General features: G+C 44.7%; 1 protein-coding gene across 4 annotated transcripts in view; it reads right to left on the bottom strand.

The window, feature by feature from the left end:
• The window catches only part of PTPN11 (protein tyrosine phosphatase non-receptor type 11), a 97,418-nt gene that overhangs the window by 23,571 nt on the left and 55,384 nt on the right, over positions 1-18,463 (bottom strand). For 2 of the 4 annotated variants that reach the window (XM_032240238.1, XM_032240245.1), the window contains exons 7-11: positions 15,390-15,486; positions 11,559-11,638; positions 11,274-11,432; positions 5,427-5,558; positions 761-927 (exon numbers count right to left, since the gene is read on the bottom strand). In XM_032240238.1, coding sequence (XP_032096129.1) covers positions 761-927; positions 5,427-5,558; positions 11,274-11,432; positions 11,559-11,638; positions 15,390-15,486 — 635 coding nt within the window. The remainder of the gene's footprint in view (positions 1-760; positions 928-5,426; positions 5,559-11,273; positions 11,433-11,558; positions 11,639-15,389; positions 15,487-18,463) is intronic. The other 2 variants (XM_032240256.1, XM_032240266.1) reach the window with 1 other exon arrangement.

Raw genomic sequence — 18,463 nt, 5'->3', positions numbered from 1 at the left:
CAAAACCTCGTCTCTACTAAAATACAAAAATTAGCCAGGTGAGGTGGCGGGCACCTGTAATCCCAGCTACTTGGGAGGCTGAGGCAGGAGAATAGCCTGAACCCAGGAGGCGGAGGCTACAGTGAGCCAAGATGGCACCACTGTACTCTAACCTGGGCGACAGAGCAAGGCTCTATCTCACAGACACACACAAAAAAAACATGAAACAAACAACAAAACATACATACATACACACACACACACACACACACACACACACACACACACATACACACACACACACAAAGAGAACAGACTCACAAAGAGATGAATCCTAAATTACTATATTAGAAAAAAAAGTAAGAATGACTTAAGGGATCCTCAAGAATCAGGTCTATGTCCACCACACCCCCACTACCTCGATATCTACACAGCAGTCAACACCTACAGAGCAAACATCACAAAGAATGAGGAGAATCTGCAGAGCCAGGATGAAGTTGTTTAATGCACAACTTCTAGTAGTCTCAGAGAGAATGCTGACTTAATCCTTGCAGTTTTAACTGAGCATGTTGCAATGCCCACAGCCAATGGCAGTGCTGTGGAACCTAGAAGAAATACACCTTGGGATCAAAATGTCCCTCAATGCAGGTGCTCTATGCCTCAAACAGATATTAAATTCTTCCTACAGTTAAAGAGCTGAGGGGTGGGTAGATAAAAGCAAGCCCTTGGCGCCAGGAGACAGGGACAGGCTGTGGCATAGAGGGGTGGCAGGGGCTGTCACCTGCAGTGCACCACGACCGGCCCTGCATCCATGATGCTCTCCTGCTTATGGTGCACCTCCTCCAGGAAGTCCAGCACACCCCCAGGGTCACTGGGCACTCCGTGGTCCGGCCAGGTCCGAAAGTGGTATTGCCAGACCGTTCTCTCCGTATTCCCCTGGAGTAGAGCCAAGAAAAACCAGAAAAGAATTAAATAAATCAAGAGGTTGAGGAATCATCCAGTTCTGAGCTTTCCTAAATCCAGTGTGAGCCACTGAAGAAGAGAATCTCCCCATGTTCCACTGAAAAGTCCTCTTCATGAGGTTCCCAGAACTCGTCTCAATTTGGGCAAACCTGGAGGCAACCTTTGCCTCTGTCATAAGAACCAAGATGTCTGGCATGGTAATTCATTCTTTCAGGTAACTACACCCTGAATCATCTCTCTGAATCATCAGTGACAGGTAACATCCCTGTTCCTCTGTATCCCTGTGGTGCTCAGCTCTGGAGGTAACTGAGACCTCTAGGGACCCCGGTCTTTCCTCCCAGCAGGGGAGAAAGCAGATGAGGACACAGCCATTCGCTTAAGACATTCATTCCTCTTGGTTGTCTTTTTATACCCAAACTTCCCCACCATATAAACATACACTTTTTTTTTTTCCGAGACAGAGTCTTGCCCTGTTGCCCAGGCTGGAGTGCAGTGGTGCCATCTTGGCTCACTGCAACCTCTGCCTCCCGGGTTCAAGCAATTCTCCTGGCTCAGCCTCCCAAGTAACTGGGATTACAGGCACATGCCAGCACGCCCAGCTAATTTTTGTATTTTTAGTAGAGATGGGGTTTTGCCATGTTGGCAAGGCTGATCTCGAACTCCTGACCTCAGGTGATCTGCCTGCCTCAACCTCCCAAAGTGCTGAGCCACCAAGCCTAGCCAGTATTGTTCTATATTAAACTTGAATTTAATGCAAAGAAGATAAGAAAACAGGCTTTGCCATCAGATGACTAGATTTAGGCTCCAATTCCAGGCATCCACACTCATGTGGCCCTTGGATATGTCTAAACCTCAATTTCTTCCCTTGTAAAGTGGGAATAATAATCTCTCTCTCTCTCAAAATGCAATTGTAAGGACTCGAGCTCGCTGAAACACTCAGCCTCTGCCCAGCAAACAGTAAGAGATTCAGCACATTGCAGCTATTTTGAGAATAAAGATAATTAATAAAGATCAACAATAGCACCAAGACTACAGAAGACCGAAAAGTATCATGTTTCTGGGTCTGTCCAGATTACGTAACTGTAGCAGCACAATTCATTGCTTTATCTTCTTCCTATATGTATGGAGACAATCTAAGCTAAGTAACTTTTTTTTTGAGATAGAGTCTCACTCTGTCATCCAGGCTGGTGTGCAGTGGCCTTAGCTCATTGTAACCTCCACATCCTGGGTTCAAGAGATTATTGTGCCTCAGTCTCCCAAGTAGCTGGGACTACAGGTGTGTGCCACTACATCCAGCTAATTTTTCTATTTTCAGTAGAGACAGGGTTTCACCATGTTGGCCAGGCTGGTCTTGTACTCCTGACCTCAAGTGATCTGCCTGCCTTGGCCTCCCAAAGTGCAGGGATTACAGGCATGAGCCACTTCGCCCAGCCTTAAGTGTCATTTTTAAAAGGGATTTAATAGGACAATTTTTTCTTTCTTCCTCTTCTTCTTCTTTTTTTTAAGAGACAGAGTCTCACTCTGTTGTCAAGGCTGGGGTGCAGTGGCACAATCACAGCTCACTGCAACCCTGAACTCCTGAGCTAATGTGATCTCTTGCCTCAGCCTCCCAAAGTGCTGGGATCACAGGCATGACCCACGGCGCCCAGTCCCCCATTTCTACTTGACAGCTACATTGTTCCAGTTCCTCTCACAATCTCTACCATAGCTTCAGCCTCTGCCCCTCCCCGTCATCAGTAGGACTGCACCCTCTCTGACATCAGAAATCCAAACATCCTACCCTGGGCCACAACTACACTGGCTCCCAGCTCCTTCTAGTCTCCCTGTCACTTCCTGTAGCCTCCAGACCACTGAGCCCTTCCTCCACTTTCCACCTGTCTCCTCCTGCCCCTGTCCCCCTCATCCAGCCAGGAGTCCCCATGCTGTGGGGACAGTCACTTTCTACTGTGTGCCTCCACTCCCTGACCTCCTCTCCATCCACTGCACCTACGCAAATCCCAGGCCTGGGCGAACCACGTACTTTCTGTTTTGTGCCCTAGGAGCCAAGTGTCCTTGGAGAAAAACCAGGTGATGGGTATCAGTACATTTTCATGTTCACCACCTCAACTGGGCACTTGGCACAGCACAGAAATTTCTGGACTTCTTGCCCTGCTACACAATTATGATTTCATACTTTTCTCCCTTTCTTCAAATATTCAAATATCTCTTCTTATTCCCTTTGACTGTCTGTTGATTGCCTTGCCTCAAGCTTCAGAGAGGATGGGGATAATAATCGCTCTCAGCTCACCTACCAGCATCTGTGGCCACCTTCTCTTGCCCTTCTGTTGCCACAGGAAAAAATGTCCCTCCATCAAGCAAAAACTCCATCCACAATGCTCTGCGTCCCACCTCCCCTCCTCATCCCACCTCCACCCTTGCCTCCCTGACAGCTCCACTTCAATGTGCCCAAGGCATCTCAGACTTAGTGTGTCCACAAAGAGGTCCTTGATCCTTCCAGCTTCCTCAAGTCCACTGCCCTCCACCCTGCCTTCTCAGGCTTGAAAACTACCAGTCATTCTGCATGCCAGCCTCACCCTTGGTACACTCCGTCATTAAATCCCTGCCTATCTGCCTCCAGTTTGCTCTACTGGGTCCTCTTCTTTCTGGCACCCCTGCCACTGGCCTAGTTCAAGCCCTGTCATCTTTCACTCTGACAACTGCAGTATCTCCTAATCGGTCCTAATCCCTAGACCCACTCCTGCTCACTCCAGTCTCTACAGGGTGGAGGGGAATCTCTTAAAAGCTTAAATCCAACTATGGCTGCTTACTACACTTAGGATAACCTCCCCCCAACCTCCTTTGCCAACTCAAACACATTGTTTCCCATGCCTTAAGAACTTCCCTTTCAGCTGGGCATGCTGGGCGCGGTGGCTCATGCCTGTAATCCCAGCACTTTGGGAGGCCAAGGCAGGCAGATCACAAGGTCAGGAGTTTGAGACCAGCATGACCAACATGGTGAAACTCCATCCCTACTAAATATACAAAAATAAGCCAGGACAGTGGCGCACGCCTGTAACCCCAGCTACTCAGGAGGCTGAGGCAGGATAATCACTTGAACTCAGGAGGCAGAGGTTGCAGTAAGCCAAGATCACGCCACTGTACTCCAGCCTGAGTGACAGAGCGAGACTCCATCTCAAAAAAAAAAAAAAAAAAACACCTTTCCTTTGGCCAGGTGCACTGGCTCATGCCTATAATCCCAGCACTTTGGGAGGCTACTTGTGGCAGGGGGATCACTTACCCCAGGAGTTCAAGACCAGCCTGGACAACATAATGAGATACCCATCTCTACAAAAAATTTGAAACTTGGGTGGGCATGGTGTCACAAGCTGTAGTCCCCAGCTACATGGGAGGCTGAGGCAAGAGGATCACTTCAGCTTACGAGGTTGAGGCTGCAGTTAGCCGTGGCTGCACCAGCGCATTCCAGTCGAAGTGACAGAGCAAGGCTCTGTTTAAAAAAAGTCCTTTCCCCCTCTAAATGAACCCTAAACTCCTGCATTTTTTCTTTCTAGCCTTGATTACAGTTTGTAATGATATATTTATATGTGCAATTACTGGGCTGGTTGATTAGTGGCCAGTACAGTGTACACTTGGGAGTGCAGGGATTCCATCTGCTTTGTTCCCCAGCTCAATCTCCAGCAAGCAGCATGGTGCCAGGAACCAAGAGGTCATTGAACAAATATCTCTGAATGAATAGATGAGTGTCCACATGACTGTTCAGATGCCCAGCTGAACACATCCAGAAGAAAACAAATCACTGCCCACATCAGTTCTCCTTCCAGCTTTTGTGGTGTGTGCCACAGCACCACTGTCCACTCAGACTCAAACCTCTACATTGTGTCTTGAATCCCTCTTCCTCCTCCAAAGGCCAAACAATCCTCACGCCCTGCAGACTTCACCCCCAGCAATTCTCACGTCCACTGCTTCTCTTCCAGTTTATTCTGCCATCTTACATAATATTCCTTTCCAAAGGAAGGAACAAAAAAGAACAACCTGTGAAGTCTGTGGATACTTGGAGAGGAGGCCATCAACCTAGGCTCCTGCAGAGGCCTCCTAACAGGCCTTACAACCACTCAGGTCACCCCAACCCAATCTCCCACCCAGGGCTGGTCTTGAACTCCTGGGCTCAAACGATCGACCTGCCTCAGCCTCCCAAAGTGCTGGGATTACAAGCATAAGCCTCAGCGCCTGGCCAGTTATTTGTTTTTAAATCTTCCATCCTGCCCTTCCCTAGGCTCGGTAAGGGCAGGAACACCACCTGCCTTGTTGACAGGGTACCAGTACTGCCTAAACTGTATCTGGCACATAGAAGGAATCCAATATATGGCTACTGAATCAATGAGTGAGCGAATGCATGAATGTATGCAAACATGAGTAACTGCGAGACCCTGAATTACTACATACCATCAGCAGTTCCCAAAGTCTCTAGAATACGACAATATACTTACTTGTCCAACCTTTGAAAGTTTAAGTTCTCTTAGCGTATAGTCATGAGCAGCACTTTCTTTGACGTTCCTAACACGCATGACCCCATATTCTTTGAGAGCATACTCATCAGGCCAGTATTTGACACATTTACTCTGAAAGGGATCAGAGAAAAAGAAAGTTAATTCTGTGAACTCTGAAATAAAAACCTAAACCAGCAACAAACAAATGTGCAAGTCTTGCTTAATAACCACCAATGTGGAAAATGGCCTGTCTAGCATCTGTTAGGTTTTCAAAGAAAAGGAAAGAAGAGTTCAAATAAGAAAAGCAGGTGCTTGGAGGACCGGGCAGAAGTGGGAGGAGAAAGGAGGCTGGTGTAGTTATCTGATCCAAGCATGTGTCAAAGGAGAGTCAATGCTTGTTGATCTGTAAACAATCAGGCTGGGCACAGTGGCTCACACCTGTAATCCCAGCACTTTGGAAGGCCAAAATGGGCAGATCACTTGAGACCAGTTCGAGGCCAGCCTAGCCAACATGGTGAAACCCCGTCTCTACTAAAAATACAAAAATTAGGCCAGGCGTGGTGGCTCACACCTATAATCCCAGCACTTTGGGAGGCCGAGGCAGGTAGATCACCTGAGGTCAGGAGTTCAAGACCAGCCTGGCCAACATAGTGAAACACCGTCTTTAATAATAATACAAAAAATTAGCTGGGCGTTGTGGTGCACGCCTGTAATTTCAGCTACTTGGGAGGCTGAGGCAGGAGAACTGCTTGAATTGGGGAGGTGGAGGTTGCAGTGAGCTGAACCCATGCCATTGTACTCCAGCCTAGGCAACAAAAGCGAAACTTCATCTCAAAAAAAAAAAAAAAAATACAAAAATTAGTCAGGCGTGGTAGCTGGTGCCTGTAATCTCAGATACTTGGGAGGCTAAGGCAGGAGAATTATTTGAACCTGGAAGGCGGAGGTTGCAATGAGCTGAGATCATGCCACTGCACTCCAGCCTGGGCAACAGAGAGAGACTGTCTCAAAAAAAAAAGAGTTCAAACAAAAGCAGATGCAGGTGCTCAGAGGACTAAGCAGAAGTAGGAAGAGAAAAGCGGCTCATGCAGTTGTCTGATCCAAGCACGTGTCAAAGGAGAGTCAATGCTTGTTTATTTATCTCTAAGGAATCAAAGATGCAGAGAGAAGGACCAACCAATGTGAGAGTGCTGGCTAGCAACCACTGAGGTCTGAATTCTAAGATCTGCCAGTCACTCCCTAGGGAAGGCAAGCATAGAGTCTGGAGGAGTCTAGGCTGCCCAACGAGCCAGACTGTCTGCTTCATTTCCGCACCAGTGTAGGAGGACTCTGTGCCTTATCTAACCCAAGTGTGAATAACTATATCACAGAAAGGCAGCCCATAGGGTTTTGAACCAGCTGCTTTTTCTATATCCAGACCCATCTGATACCTCCTCTACACGTCACTTTCCCTTAACTGGGTCCTGGGAATGCCAAGTCTGCAATAGCTGCTGGCTTTAAGAGAAGGCAATTGAAAAATATGGCACCAAGAAAATTATTCTTGCTGCCAAAGAGGAAGCTATTTCACTCAATAAGAGATGAGTTTGTATCTATTTGGTGATGTGTCCTGGGCAGAGAATGCTTTTGTGTTCTGTTGCATTCTGGGCAGTCATCCACACCACTTACTTTCCAAAACCACCATGACACAAATATCAGCAAGAGAAATTTACCTTGTATCTTAGGAAGACAGAGAAATTTACAGCTATAAAACTGGAAATAAGAAAGCAGCTACAGACATCAACAGTCACAGTAGATGATTAGTTGAAAGAAAAAAGAAAACATGGTAGGAGGAACATTCAATAGAAGGATGTGGTCTTAGCCAGGCACAGTGGCTCATGCCTATAATCCCAGCACTTTGGGAGGCTGGGTGGATCACTTGAGGCCAAGAGTTTGAGACCAGCCCGACCAATATGGTAAAACTCTGTCTCTTAAAATTACAAAAATTACCCAGGTGTGGTGACACACGCCTGTAATCCCAGCTACTCAGGAGGCTGAGGCAGAAGAATCACTTGAATCTGGGAGACAGATGCCACAGTGAGCCAAGATCGTGTCACTGCACTGCAGGCTGGGTAACAGAGCAAGGTATGGTCTCAAAAGAAAAAGAAGAAGAAGAAGAATGTGGTCTTTTGGCCTTCCCTCCAGTATTTTATAGATCCAAACACCTCTGACAGATTTGATGTAAATTTTAGTTTCCCCAAATAAACATTCCTAATATTAATTGTACTCTAGGCTGTCACTGGCCAATCAAGGCTGAGGACTGCTCCCAGTCACTACAGGGAACTCGTCACTGGATATAAAATTAAATCATGACTCTGAAAAGAAAGTTTTAGCTAACTTTAAACATCAGCAAACTGCTGCAGCCCTCTCCCCAGTTTCTAAACTCCTTTGAAAACCTTGGCAAACAAATTCTAAAATATGAGAACGAAAACATTAAAATAAGGCCTTTAAGATGGGGCCCAGGAATCAAACACAGTCCACAGTCTGGTTTGTCTTCTGTGCACTGGGGGGATAGTGAGAGTAGATTGTCAGAAAGGCCTGTAGAGAGAATTAGCACCCATCATGTCATCCTCTCAGTACCACCAAAGCAAAAAGGAAGAAGGAGATAGGGAGCAGAGACTCAGACAAGGTGGTAAGGAGCGGGGTAGGGTGATTTCACCCTAATGCCTTTCTATCCTAGGAGAGCTTCTGAAAGGGACTGATACTGATTCCTCTGAAGCAACACAAGACCCTTCTGTTCACAGTCCTCACATCCTCTGAGAACAGGTGACCTCCTACAGCTATAATCAGGCAAAAAGCAGGATGAAGGGCTTCATTCTTCCTAACCACATTTAGGGCAAAAAACATTTGCCTGAAGCAGAAACTACAAAGATGTTTCCATTGGTCCATTCATTCAAGAATACCTAATGTTACTGCAGGCAGCTGCTAAAGGAAACTTTTGTTTCACAATGACCAGATCTGGTCCCAAAGGTATTCAGAAATGTACAACAATGCAAGTCTTATGAAAATCACACTGCCCTTCACTCCAAAGTTCTCCATCTGTCTTAGGTTTAATTTATAGGTATCACTGCTACATTCCACACAAAATCTTATATAAACCAATTAAAGGATATCTAAAAAAGAACTTTCACTAGAACACAAACAAAAACACATAACTTTTCTATATTAAAAAAAAACAACCCACAAGGGTGAGCTCACTTTGAGATAACACAGAGGTCTGTCATTCAATAAGATTTGTCTGCTTTTCTGTAGATGTGGGATGTTACAATTTATTTTTTAATCTGAACTGTCTTGAAGAGTATGGAGCAATGGGTCCTAGGCAGATGCTGTGGGTGGGAGTAAGCACTGGGGCAACCATTTGGGAGGACAGTTGGGCAGAGCTAATTAAAACAAACAACATGGCCAGGCACGGTGGCTCATGCCTGTAATCCTAGCACTTTGGGAGGCCAAGGTGGGTGGATCACCTAAGGTCAGGAGTTCGAGACCAGCCTGGCCAACATGTTGAAACCCCGTCTCTACTAAATTTACAAAAATTAGCAGGTGTGGTGGCACATGCCTGTAATCCCAGCTACTCGGGAGGCTGAGGCACAAGAATAATTTGAACCCAGAAGGTGGAGGCTGCAGTGAGCTGAGATCGTGCCACTGCACTCCAGCCTGGGAGACAGAGCAAGACCGTCTCAAAAACAAAAAACAAAAAGGACAACATGCACATCCTATGACCTCACAATCCTTCTTGATGTCTAAACTAGAGAAACATTTGCCATGTTCAAAGGAAGGCAAGAACAACACTGATCACTTCAGCACTGGTTCTAAGAGCAAAAACCAGGACACTTAAATGCTCATCTAAGAAATCATGGTTAAATAAATTATAGTATAGCCACACCAAAGAATATCATGCAATTGCTAAAAAGAATGAGATAGCCTAAAATGCACTCACAGAGAAGGTCAGAACATATATTTACTGGGGAAAAAAAACAAGAGACAGAATAAAGTTACGGTATGAAAAAGCACTTTTCAGTCAGAAAGTAGTAGGTAGTAGTATATATAGGTTCGTATGTGAATATAAATGCCACAAAAACAGTGCAGGAGAATACATGTCCAACTGAGAACAGGGCTTTTATGTTGGAAGAGAGGGAGTTAAAACACGTGGACGGGGATAGAGACAAAAGCAACTTTAATCTTAACACTGATGTGTTTGAATATCTACATGAACATATCGTTTGGATAATTCAAATTAATTTTTAAATGCTTAAAAGTCATAAGTATAGTTTACATACCCAGTGAAATCAGTGTTTATTAATTAGTGCTCTAATCACCAGACAGATCTTCTTTTCTTTTTTTTTCCTTTTGTAGAGACAGTATCTCACTCTGTTGCCCAGGCTGGAGTGCACTGGTGCGATCAAAGCTTGCTGCAGCCTCAAACTCTTGGGCTCAAAGGATCCTCCCACCTCAGCTTCCTGAGTAGCTGGGACCACAGGCATGTGCCACCACGCTCACCTAATTTTTGTATTTCTTTGCAGAGACAGGGTTTCACTGTTACCCAGGTTGGTCTCAAACTCCTAAGCTCAAGCGATTCACCCACCTCGATCTCTCAAAGTGCTGGGATTACAGGTGTGAGCCACCATGACTGGCCTACATGTTTTTTCTTGTGCTCCCTTTTTGACGTCTGTTTCTAGATACAGTGGAGTAACAGAGACCAGATTTACCCTCTCACCTTAAAAAACTGAAAAAAATGAAATGACACATATAACAGAATTCACAGACAAGAACAATAGTTATTATAAAAATACTCCAGGTCAGGTATGGTAGTTCACGCCTGTAATTCCAGCACTTTGGGAGGCCAAAGTGGGAGGATTGCTCGAGCCTGGGAGTTCAAGACCAGCATGCACCGCATAGCAAGACCTCATCTCTACTAAAAATAAACAAAAATTAGCCAAACGTGGTGGTGCATGCCTGTAGTCCCAGGTTCTCAGGAGACTGAGGTGGGAGGATCACTTGAACCCAGCAGTTTGAAGCTACAGCGAGCTATGGTTACATCACTGCACTCCAGCCTGGGCAATAGAGTAAGACCCTATCTCTAAAAAACAAAAAACAACAACAGAAATACTCCATACCTTCAAAGGGTAAAGAAAATGCTACACATGTTAAAAGGAACAATCAAGATGATATTAACACTTCTAGAGACGAAAAATACAATGCTGTGAAAAATACTCTGGATAGGATTAAGAACAGATGACTTACTATAGAAGATGAATTTAAAGACATGGCTAAAGAAGCTATCCAAAATAAAATACAGAAGGGGAAGAAAACTGAATAAAATAAACCAAGTGTCAGTAGGCTATGAGAGAACTTCAAGAACCCTAATACACATGTGATTGGTGTCCTAGGACAAGGTTGGACAGGGTATTTTTTTTTTTTTTTTTTGGTAAAGATGGGGTATTACTGCATTGCCCAGGCTGGTCTCAAACTCCTAACTTCAAGTGATCTGCCCGCCTCAATGCCCAACAGTGCTGGGACTATAGGCATGAGCCACCATGCCGAGCCCAGGGTATGTATCTGAAGAAACAAAGACTGAACACTGTCCAAATTTAAGGAAAACTACAAATCCACAGAGTCAAGAAGCTCAACAAACCCCAAGCAGAAGAATCACAAAGTACACCAAGTAATATCACAATCAAATTTCTTCTAGTCCCTTTTTTCCAGAGAATCAGTTAGATTAAGCTTAATCCATTGATTCACTTCCTAAACATGGCCAATCTGACACGTCTGATACTTTAAAAACAGTTTAGCAGAAGAGAAGTTTCTGTGATTTACCTTTCCTCTCTCCACTTCTTTTGTTGTCATGACAATCACTCGGGAGTTTTCTTGGAACACCATCCGCCAAAAGTCGTTCACCGTGTTTTGCAGACAGCCTTGTGTGGCAATGTAACTCTTTTTGGGCTTTGAATTGTTGCACTTGGTTTCAAATTCAGGCTAGAAATTTAGGAAGAAAATCCTTCAAACATCTGAAAGTTGCTTTCAGGACACAAGGAAGGATTTAAAATACAAAAATAGGCTAGCAATATGTGGTCAGAAAACACTGTGAAAAGCAAAGCTTACCATGATGATATTTGCATTGATGTAATCTGAAACAGGCTCATTGGGATCCCCGTCGTGTAGGACAACCCTGGTATGATCAACTAGAAGGAAAATACACCACAGTCATGTAGGTCCTCGGACTGCTTCAGGAAAAAGCAGTTCAAATCAGTTCATCCTCAACCTAGTCCAAGTTTCGTTCATTTAACGATTTAAAACACACACACACACACACACACACACACACACACACACACACAAACATTAAAGCCCAGATAAGCACAACAGCAAAGTGAACACTGCCTGATGCCTCATAATGCTATCTATACAATTTCCTGGTTTTGATCATATACTATGGGTATATAAGATGTTATCATTGGATATAGGAAGCTGAGAGAAGATCCAAGAAAACTCTCTCTACTATTTTTGTAACTTATGAGTCCAAAATTATTTCAAACCAAGAAATTTTGGACTGCGCACGGAGGCTCACGCCTATAATTATAGCACTTTGGGAGGCCAAGGCAGGTGGATCATATGAGGCCAGGTGTTTCAGACTAGACTGGCCAACATGGCGAAACCCTGTCTCTATTAAAAATACAAAACTTAGCCAGGCATATTGGTACACATCTGTAATCCTAGCTACTCAGGAGGCTGAGGCGCAAGAATTGCTTGAACCTGGGAGGTGGATGTTGCAGTGAGCCAAGATCACATCACTGCACTCCAGCCTGGGCAACAGAGTAAGACTCTGTCTCAAAAAAAAAAAAAAAAAAAAAAAAAAAAATGGGAGAGGGAATTTAAAAAAGAAGAGGAAGAAGAAGTATAGATACATGACATGATGTCTGAGATGTGCTTCAAAATAATTCAAGGAAAAAGGAGATGTAGATCAGAGTATAGATGAAACGAGACTGGACCTGGGTTGATAATTGTTGAAGCTGGACAGTATGTACATGTGGGTTCTGTCTGCTCTTGAATATATTTGAAAATTTCCAAAATAAAGAGTTGGTTTTTTTTTAATTAATTTTTGACACAGGTATTTCCTCTGTCACCCAGGCTGGGGTACAAAAGCACTATCCTGGCTCTCTGCAACCTCCGCCTCCTGGGCTCAAGCAATTCTCATGCCTCAGCCTCCTGAGTAACTGGGATTACAGATGGGTGCTGCCACAACTGGCAAATCTTTGTATTTTTAGTAGAGATGGGATTTTGCCATGTTGGCCAGGCTGGTCTTGAACTCCTGACCTCAGGTGATCTGCCAGCCTCGGCCTCCCAAAGTGCTGGGATTACAGGTGAGAGTCACCATGCCCAGCCAGGTATTTTTTAGTGAAGTAGTATGCCATGAAATATCACAAGGCTCTGATAGTATCAACTGTCCAAATTCTGTATAAAATTCCATTATTGGTACAAAAATCTGATTGCTCTACCTAAGCAACATATTTTGCCATGGTAAGAATTAGTAAGAAAGTCATGTGTCTTAATAGAATAATGTCCTTTTTGTTTCAGACTCCTCATCTTTAAGGAATGAGATGTTCATCAGAGGAACATCTGAATGAGATCTTTAAGGGAGGAAAAAGCGATATTCTATTTAGGTACGGCATACCATTGGTCCCTTCACTTTCTCGTACATTTTATACCTTATAAATACCATTAGACTACTGAGGAGATGTCAAAACTTAGATATAAAAAGGATAAGGTGGCCAGGCATGGTGGTCCACACCTGTAATCCCGGCACTTTGGGAGGCCAAGGCAGGAGGATCGTTTGAGCCCAGGAGGTCAAGACTAGCCTGGGCAACATAGTGAAACTCTATTTCTAAAAATTGAAAAAATTAATTCAAAAAAAAAAAAAAAAGAGGATAAGGCTTCCTCAAGGTCACTGGTACTCATGCTGCAGTTCAAACTGCTTCTCTGCAAATTCCTCACTGCCTTTACTCAGTATTACAAATGCCTCCACTTTCCCTGATCCTCATCTACACACATTACAATTTCCATGTAGATATGTCATACATATAGACCATGTATATGTACATATGCATGCAGAAAGAGAAAGACTATGCTTCATGCATAGACACACAAAGGATGGTTTACAAGATCTGACAAAATGGCCCTGACCTGATAAGACATCAGAGCAATGCTCTCCAAATGTGATCACGGCCCCCAACCACACCGTTTTTGAATGCTTAAATATATACACATATGCACTATATACAAACAAGCCTTATTTGTTAGTTAGATAAATATAGTATGCATAGCCAGGTGCAGTGGCCCATGCCTGTAATCCCAGCACTTTGGGAAGCCAAAGCAGGAGGACTGCTTGAGCCTAGGAGTTCGAGATCAGCCTGGGCAATAGATGAGATCCCCATCTCCATACACAATCAATCAATAAAACATTAGGCACTCACTGCAATTAATCTATGCCTCAGACAAATTTTTCTTTTCTTTTCTTTTTTTTAGGGGAAGGATTAAATAAAGGTAAGTTGTAAATGTTCCTTCCTTTCTCCTCAGCACACTGCCTTGCACTGCACATCATGGAGACACCCCCGCATTGGAGCATGGTGCTAAGAGCAGTGGCTTTGGGGGCTCTAGTGCCAGTTCTCCCGCCCACTCCCCCTCACTTGTAACTTTCCTTAAATGGTCTAGGGAATCGGGATACTAAGAATGGCTGCTTCCTTTGCAAAGTTACATGGATTAAGTGAGATAAAGATGCACAGACTTCAGCATAGCGTTAGACAGCAGGAGAGAGGAGCTGTGACTGGTTTAGTGCCATTTCTGAGACCCTCATGCAAGGACTACATCCTTCCAGGCCTTCATCCCTCCTGGTTCAACTTGGGCTTTGGCTGGTGGCATTTGGGTGTTACAGAAGGTATAGCCGGGTGCAGCAGCTCATGCCTGTAATTCTAACACTTTGGGAGGCTGAGGCAGGCAGATCATTTGAGCCCAGGAATTCAAGACCAACCTGGGCAACATGACGAAACCCTATCTCTACAAAACAGTAATTACAACATAGGGAGACCCTGCTCTACAAAAAATTTTAATTTTTTTTTTTTGAGACAGAGTCTTGCTCTATCACCCAGGCTGGAGTGCAGTGGTGCAATCTTGGCTCACTGCAAACTTCCCCTCCCGGGTTCAAGCGATTCTCCTGCCTCAGCCTCCTGAGTAGCTTGGATTACAGGTGTCCGCCACCACGTAAAAGTTTGTAAAAATTACAAACTTTTATAATTTTTAGTAGAGACGGGGTTTCACCATATTGGCCAGGATGGTTTCAAACTCCTGACCAGAGGTGATCCGCCTGCCTCAGCCTCCCAAAGTGTTGGGATTACAAGCGTGAGCCACCACACCTGGCCCACAAAGTCTTCTTCTGAGCAAAGGTAAGTATATACCCTTTCTCCAGTAACTTGAGCTCAGGGGATCAGCAAACAGAACAGTTCTAAGAGCCCTCGGGAGGTGTTTGTCTGTTTCCCACATGAGGAAACTGAGTCCTAGAAAGGAGGCAAGCATTACCCAGGACTCATAGGCCCAGTGAGGAGGAGTCAAGGCACAAATCTGGGACCCTGAAGGCCCTGACACTGAGAGATCCCAAGCCTTGAGATGATCTATCTTGGGCAGACAGATAATTAACAGGAGGAATCAACCACAGACAAGCCACCTAGTGGCAACTTTATTCAGTAATCAGCATCACAGGAGCTCAGTCAATGAGGCCATCAACTCCCACCATGGTTGATTATTCTGGAGACTGCATGCAACTAAAGAAGCTAAGGCCTCAGATGTGCTAACAAGAGCACAGGACCCTGAGGAAAGGTACAGAAGTGCTGGGAATCAAAATCTCCAAGAGTGACTATTACTGAGCAGAATATTGATACTTACAGGGCAGGATGTTTTTATATCTATTTTTGTTTTTGTTTTCTTGCCTTTGACCCTCTTTTCGGCTATAGAGAAGTTTGCACTCCTGTTGTTGTAGTGTCTGGAAAGAAAGAAAAGTCAGTATTATCATGTGTCAAAGAGTCACAGGGGAAAAAAAAAAAAAAAAATCCTGGCTCAGTATTTCTGCTTTAAGGAATTCACCCTAGGAAGTGTTCAAAGTTGTGTGCAATAGCTACAAGAATGTTCATCTGGGTCAGGCCCAGTGGCTTACGCCTGTAATCCCCACACTTTGGGAGGCCGAGGTGGGTGCATCACTGAGGCCAGGAGTTCAAAACCAGCCTGGCTAGCATGGTAAAACCCTATCTCTACTGAAATACAAAAATTAGCCAGATTTGGGCACCTGTAATCCCAGCTACCGGGGAGGCTGAGGCAGGAAAATCACTTGAGCAGAGATCACACCACTGCACTACAGTTTAGGCAATAGAACGAGACTGACTCTGTCTCAAAAAAAAAAAAAAAAAGAAGTCTTAATAGGAAAGGACCACCTAAATAAAAGCACTATTCATTCATACAAAAGAATGTTCTATGTCTATTTAAAAAGATATACTAGGAAAATAACACCTTGGAAAGATTATCAAAATGAAAAGAAAATCAAACCTCCAAAATAATATATGATGTAACCATATGTTTGCATTTACCTATGTACAAAAGAAATGGCATAAGGACACCGTGATGTGCATCTGTAGTCCCAGCTCCTCGGGAGGCTGAGGCAGAAGGATCGCTTGAGCCCAGGAGTTCAAGACCAGCCTGGGCAACAAAAATGAGATGCTATGTCCAAAAAAAAAAAAAAAAAAAAAAATTTTAATGTTTTTTCTTTTAAAAATAAATGGCAGAAGCCCGGGCACAGTGGCTCACACCTGTAATTCCAGCACTTTGGGAGGCCAAGGGGATCACCCAAGGTCAGGAGTTCAAGATCAGCCTGGCCAATGTGGCAAAACCCCATCTCTACTAAAAATACAAAAATTAGCCAGGTGTGGTGGCACACGCCTATAATCCCAGCTACTCAGGAGGCTGAGGCATGAGAATTACTTGAGCCCAAGAGACATCACTGCACTCTAGCCTGGGTGACAGTGGGAGACTCTGCCTCGAAAAAAAAAAAAGCGGGAGAAGAACTAAATAGGTAATGGTGACTTTTTCCCCCAGGGTAGAGGATTATGAAGTCCTTTTCTTGTTTGTTTTTTTACACCGTGTTCTCCCTTAAATTTTTTACAATGAAAAAATAGAATATTTATAAGAAGAAAAATCTTTAAAAATGACAATTATAAGGAATGAAACCCAACAAGGATTGACATAGTATATTCAAACAGATGTGATCTATATTCTTTTTTTTTTCTTCTTTTTCTGTTTTAAATTAGACAGTATCTCTCTTTCTCTCTCCCAGGCTGGAGTATAGTGGCTAATCAGAACCTCAAATTTCTGGGCTCAAGTGATCCCCTGCCTCAGCCTCCCAAAGTGCTGGGATTATAGGCATATGCCACGATACATGGCTAATTGGCTTTTTTGTTTGTTTGGTTTTTTGGAGATGGGGATCTCCCTGTGTTGCCCATGCTGGTCTTGAACTCCTCCTAGCCTCAAGCAATCCTCCTGCCTTGACCTCCTAAAAGGGTGGATTATAGGAGTGAGCCACCATGCTCGGCCTATCTATGTTGTTGAGTTTATGATCTACCTACTTTTTGCTCACTTTTTTTTTTTTTTTTTTTTTGAGACAGGGTATCACTCTGTTTCATCCAGGCTAGAGTACAGTGGTACAATCTCAGCTCACTGTAACCTCCGCCTCCTGGGCTCAAGCAATCTTACAGCCTCCTGAGTGGCTGGGACTACAGGCACACACCACCAAGCCTGGCTAATTTTTGTAGTTTTTGAAGAGATGGGGTTTTGCTATGTTGGCCAGGCTTTCATCACTGATGAATTCCAAGTAAGCCGTATATCAATTTTTGGATTTGGGAGATCTCAGAGGACAACAGCAGTGGCTTTGGTGCCACTGGGTGGTGGGCATGCAACCTTTGTTAGCAATATTCTGAAGTCCTCCTATGCCAAAACACCAAGTCAGTGCCATAGGCGGCCAGCCTGTGCCCACAGAGACACCCACTCCCCTGAGCTCTCCCCAGAAAACCCTGGCAAGATTCAACAGATACAAGGAGGACAGGGCAAGAGAATAAGGATGACAACCCTCGGACTTCTCAAGCAAGGGGTCAGGAAGGACACCCCCAAAGGTAAAGGAAGTGAGGGACCAAAGAAGGAAAGAGAACAAACTAAACCAGGCAGCCACAACATGGCTGGCCCCAGTGGAAGAGGGGGTTGGCCAAGGGGAGAGAAAGATCAGGCCGGGAGCAGCGGCTCACATCTGCCATCTCAGCACTTTGGGAGGCCAAGCTGAAGAATCACTTCAGGCCAGGAGTTTGAGGACAGCCTGGGCAACACAGTGAGACCCCCATCTCTACAAAACATAAAAAACAACAAAATTAGCCAGGCATGGTGGTGTGTGCCTGCAGGCCCAGCTACCGGTGGAGGGGTGAGGGGAAGCAGGCTGAGGCAAAAGGATCATCTGAGTCCAGGAGGTTGAGGCTATAATGAGCCAAGATGGAACTACACTGCACTCCAGGCTGAGGAACAGAATGAAAACCCCATCTTAGGAAAAAAAGGACGACCAGCCGCAGAATCAGATAGGAAGGTAGCCAAGCCAAGCTGAGGCATACTCAAGGGACAGGTTTCACTTTCAAAATTACAAAAAGTTCCATTTTGCCCGGCACAGTGGCTCACACCTGTAACCCCAGCACTTTGGGAGGCCAAGGTAGGCGAATCACCTGAGGTCAGGAGTTCAAGACCAGCCTGGCCAACATGGAGAAACCCTGTCTCTATTAAAAATACAAAATAGGGCCGGGCGCGGTGGCTCAAGCCTGTAATCCCAGCACTTTGGGAGGCCGAGGCGGGTGGATCACGAGGTCAAGAGATCGAGACCATCCTGGTCAACATGGTGAAACCCCGTCTCTACTAAAAATACAAAAAATTAGCTGGGC

This window comes from Sapajus apella, unplaced genomic scaffold (assembly GCF_009761245.1).
Source record: "Sapajus apella isolate SASKATOON/1434 unplaced genomic scaffold, GSC_monkey_1.0 scaffold2, whole genome shotgun sequence".
NCBI classification, from domain to species: Eukaryota; Metazoa; Chordata; class Mammalia; order Primates; family Cebidae; genus Sapajus; species Sapajus apella.
The sequence above is the reverse complement of the archived record's forward strand: the minus strand, read 5'-3'. Positions and strand labels throughout refer to the sequence as shown.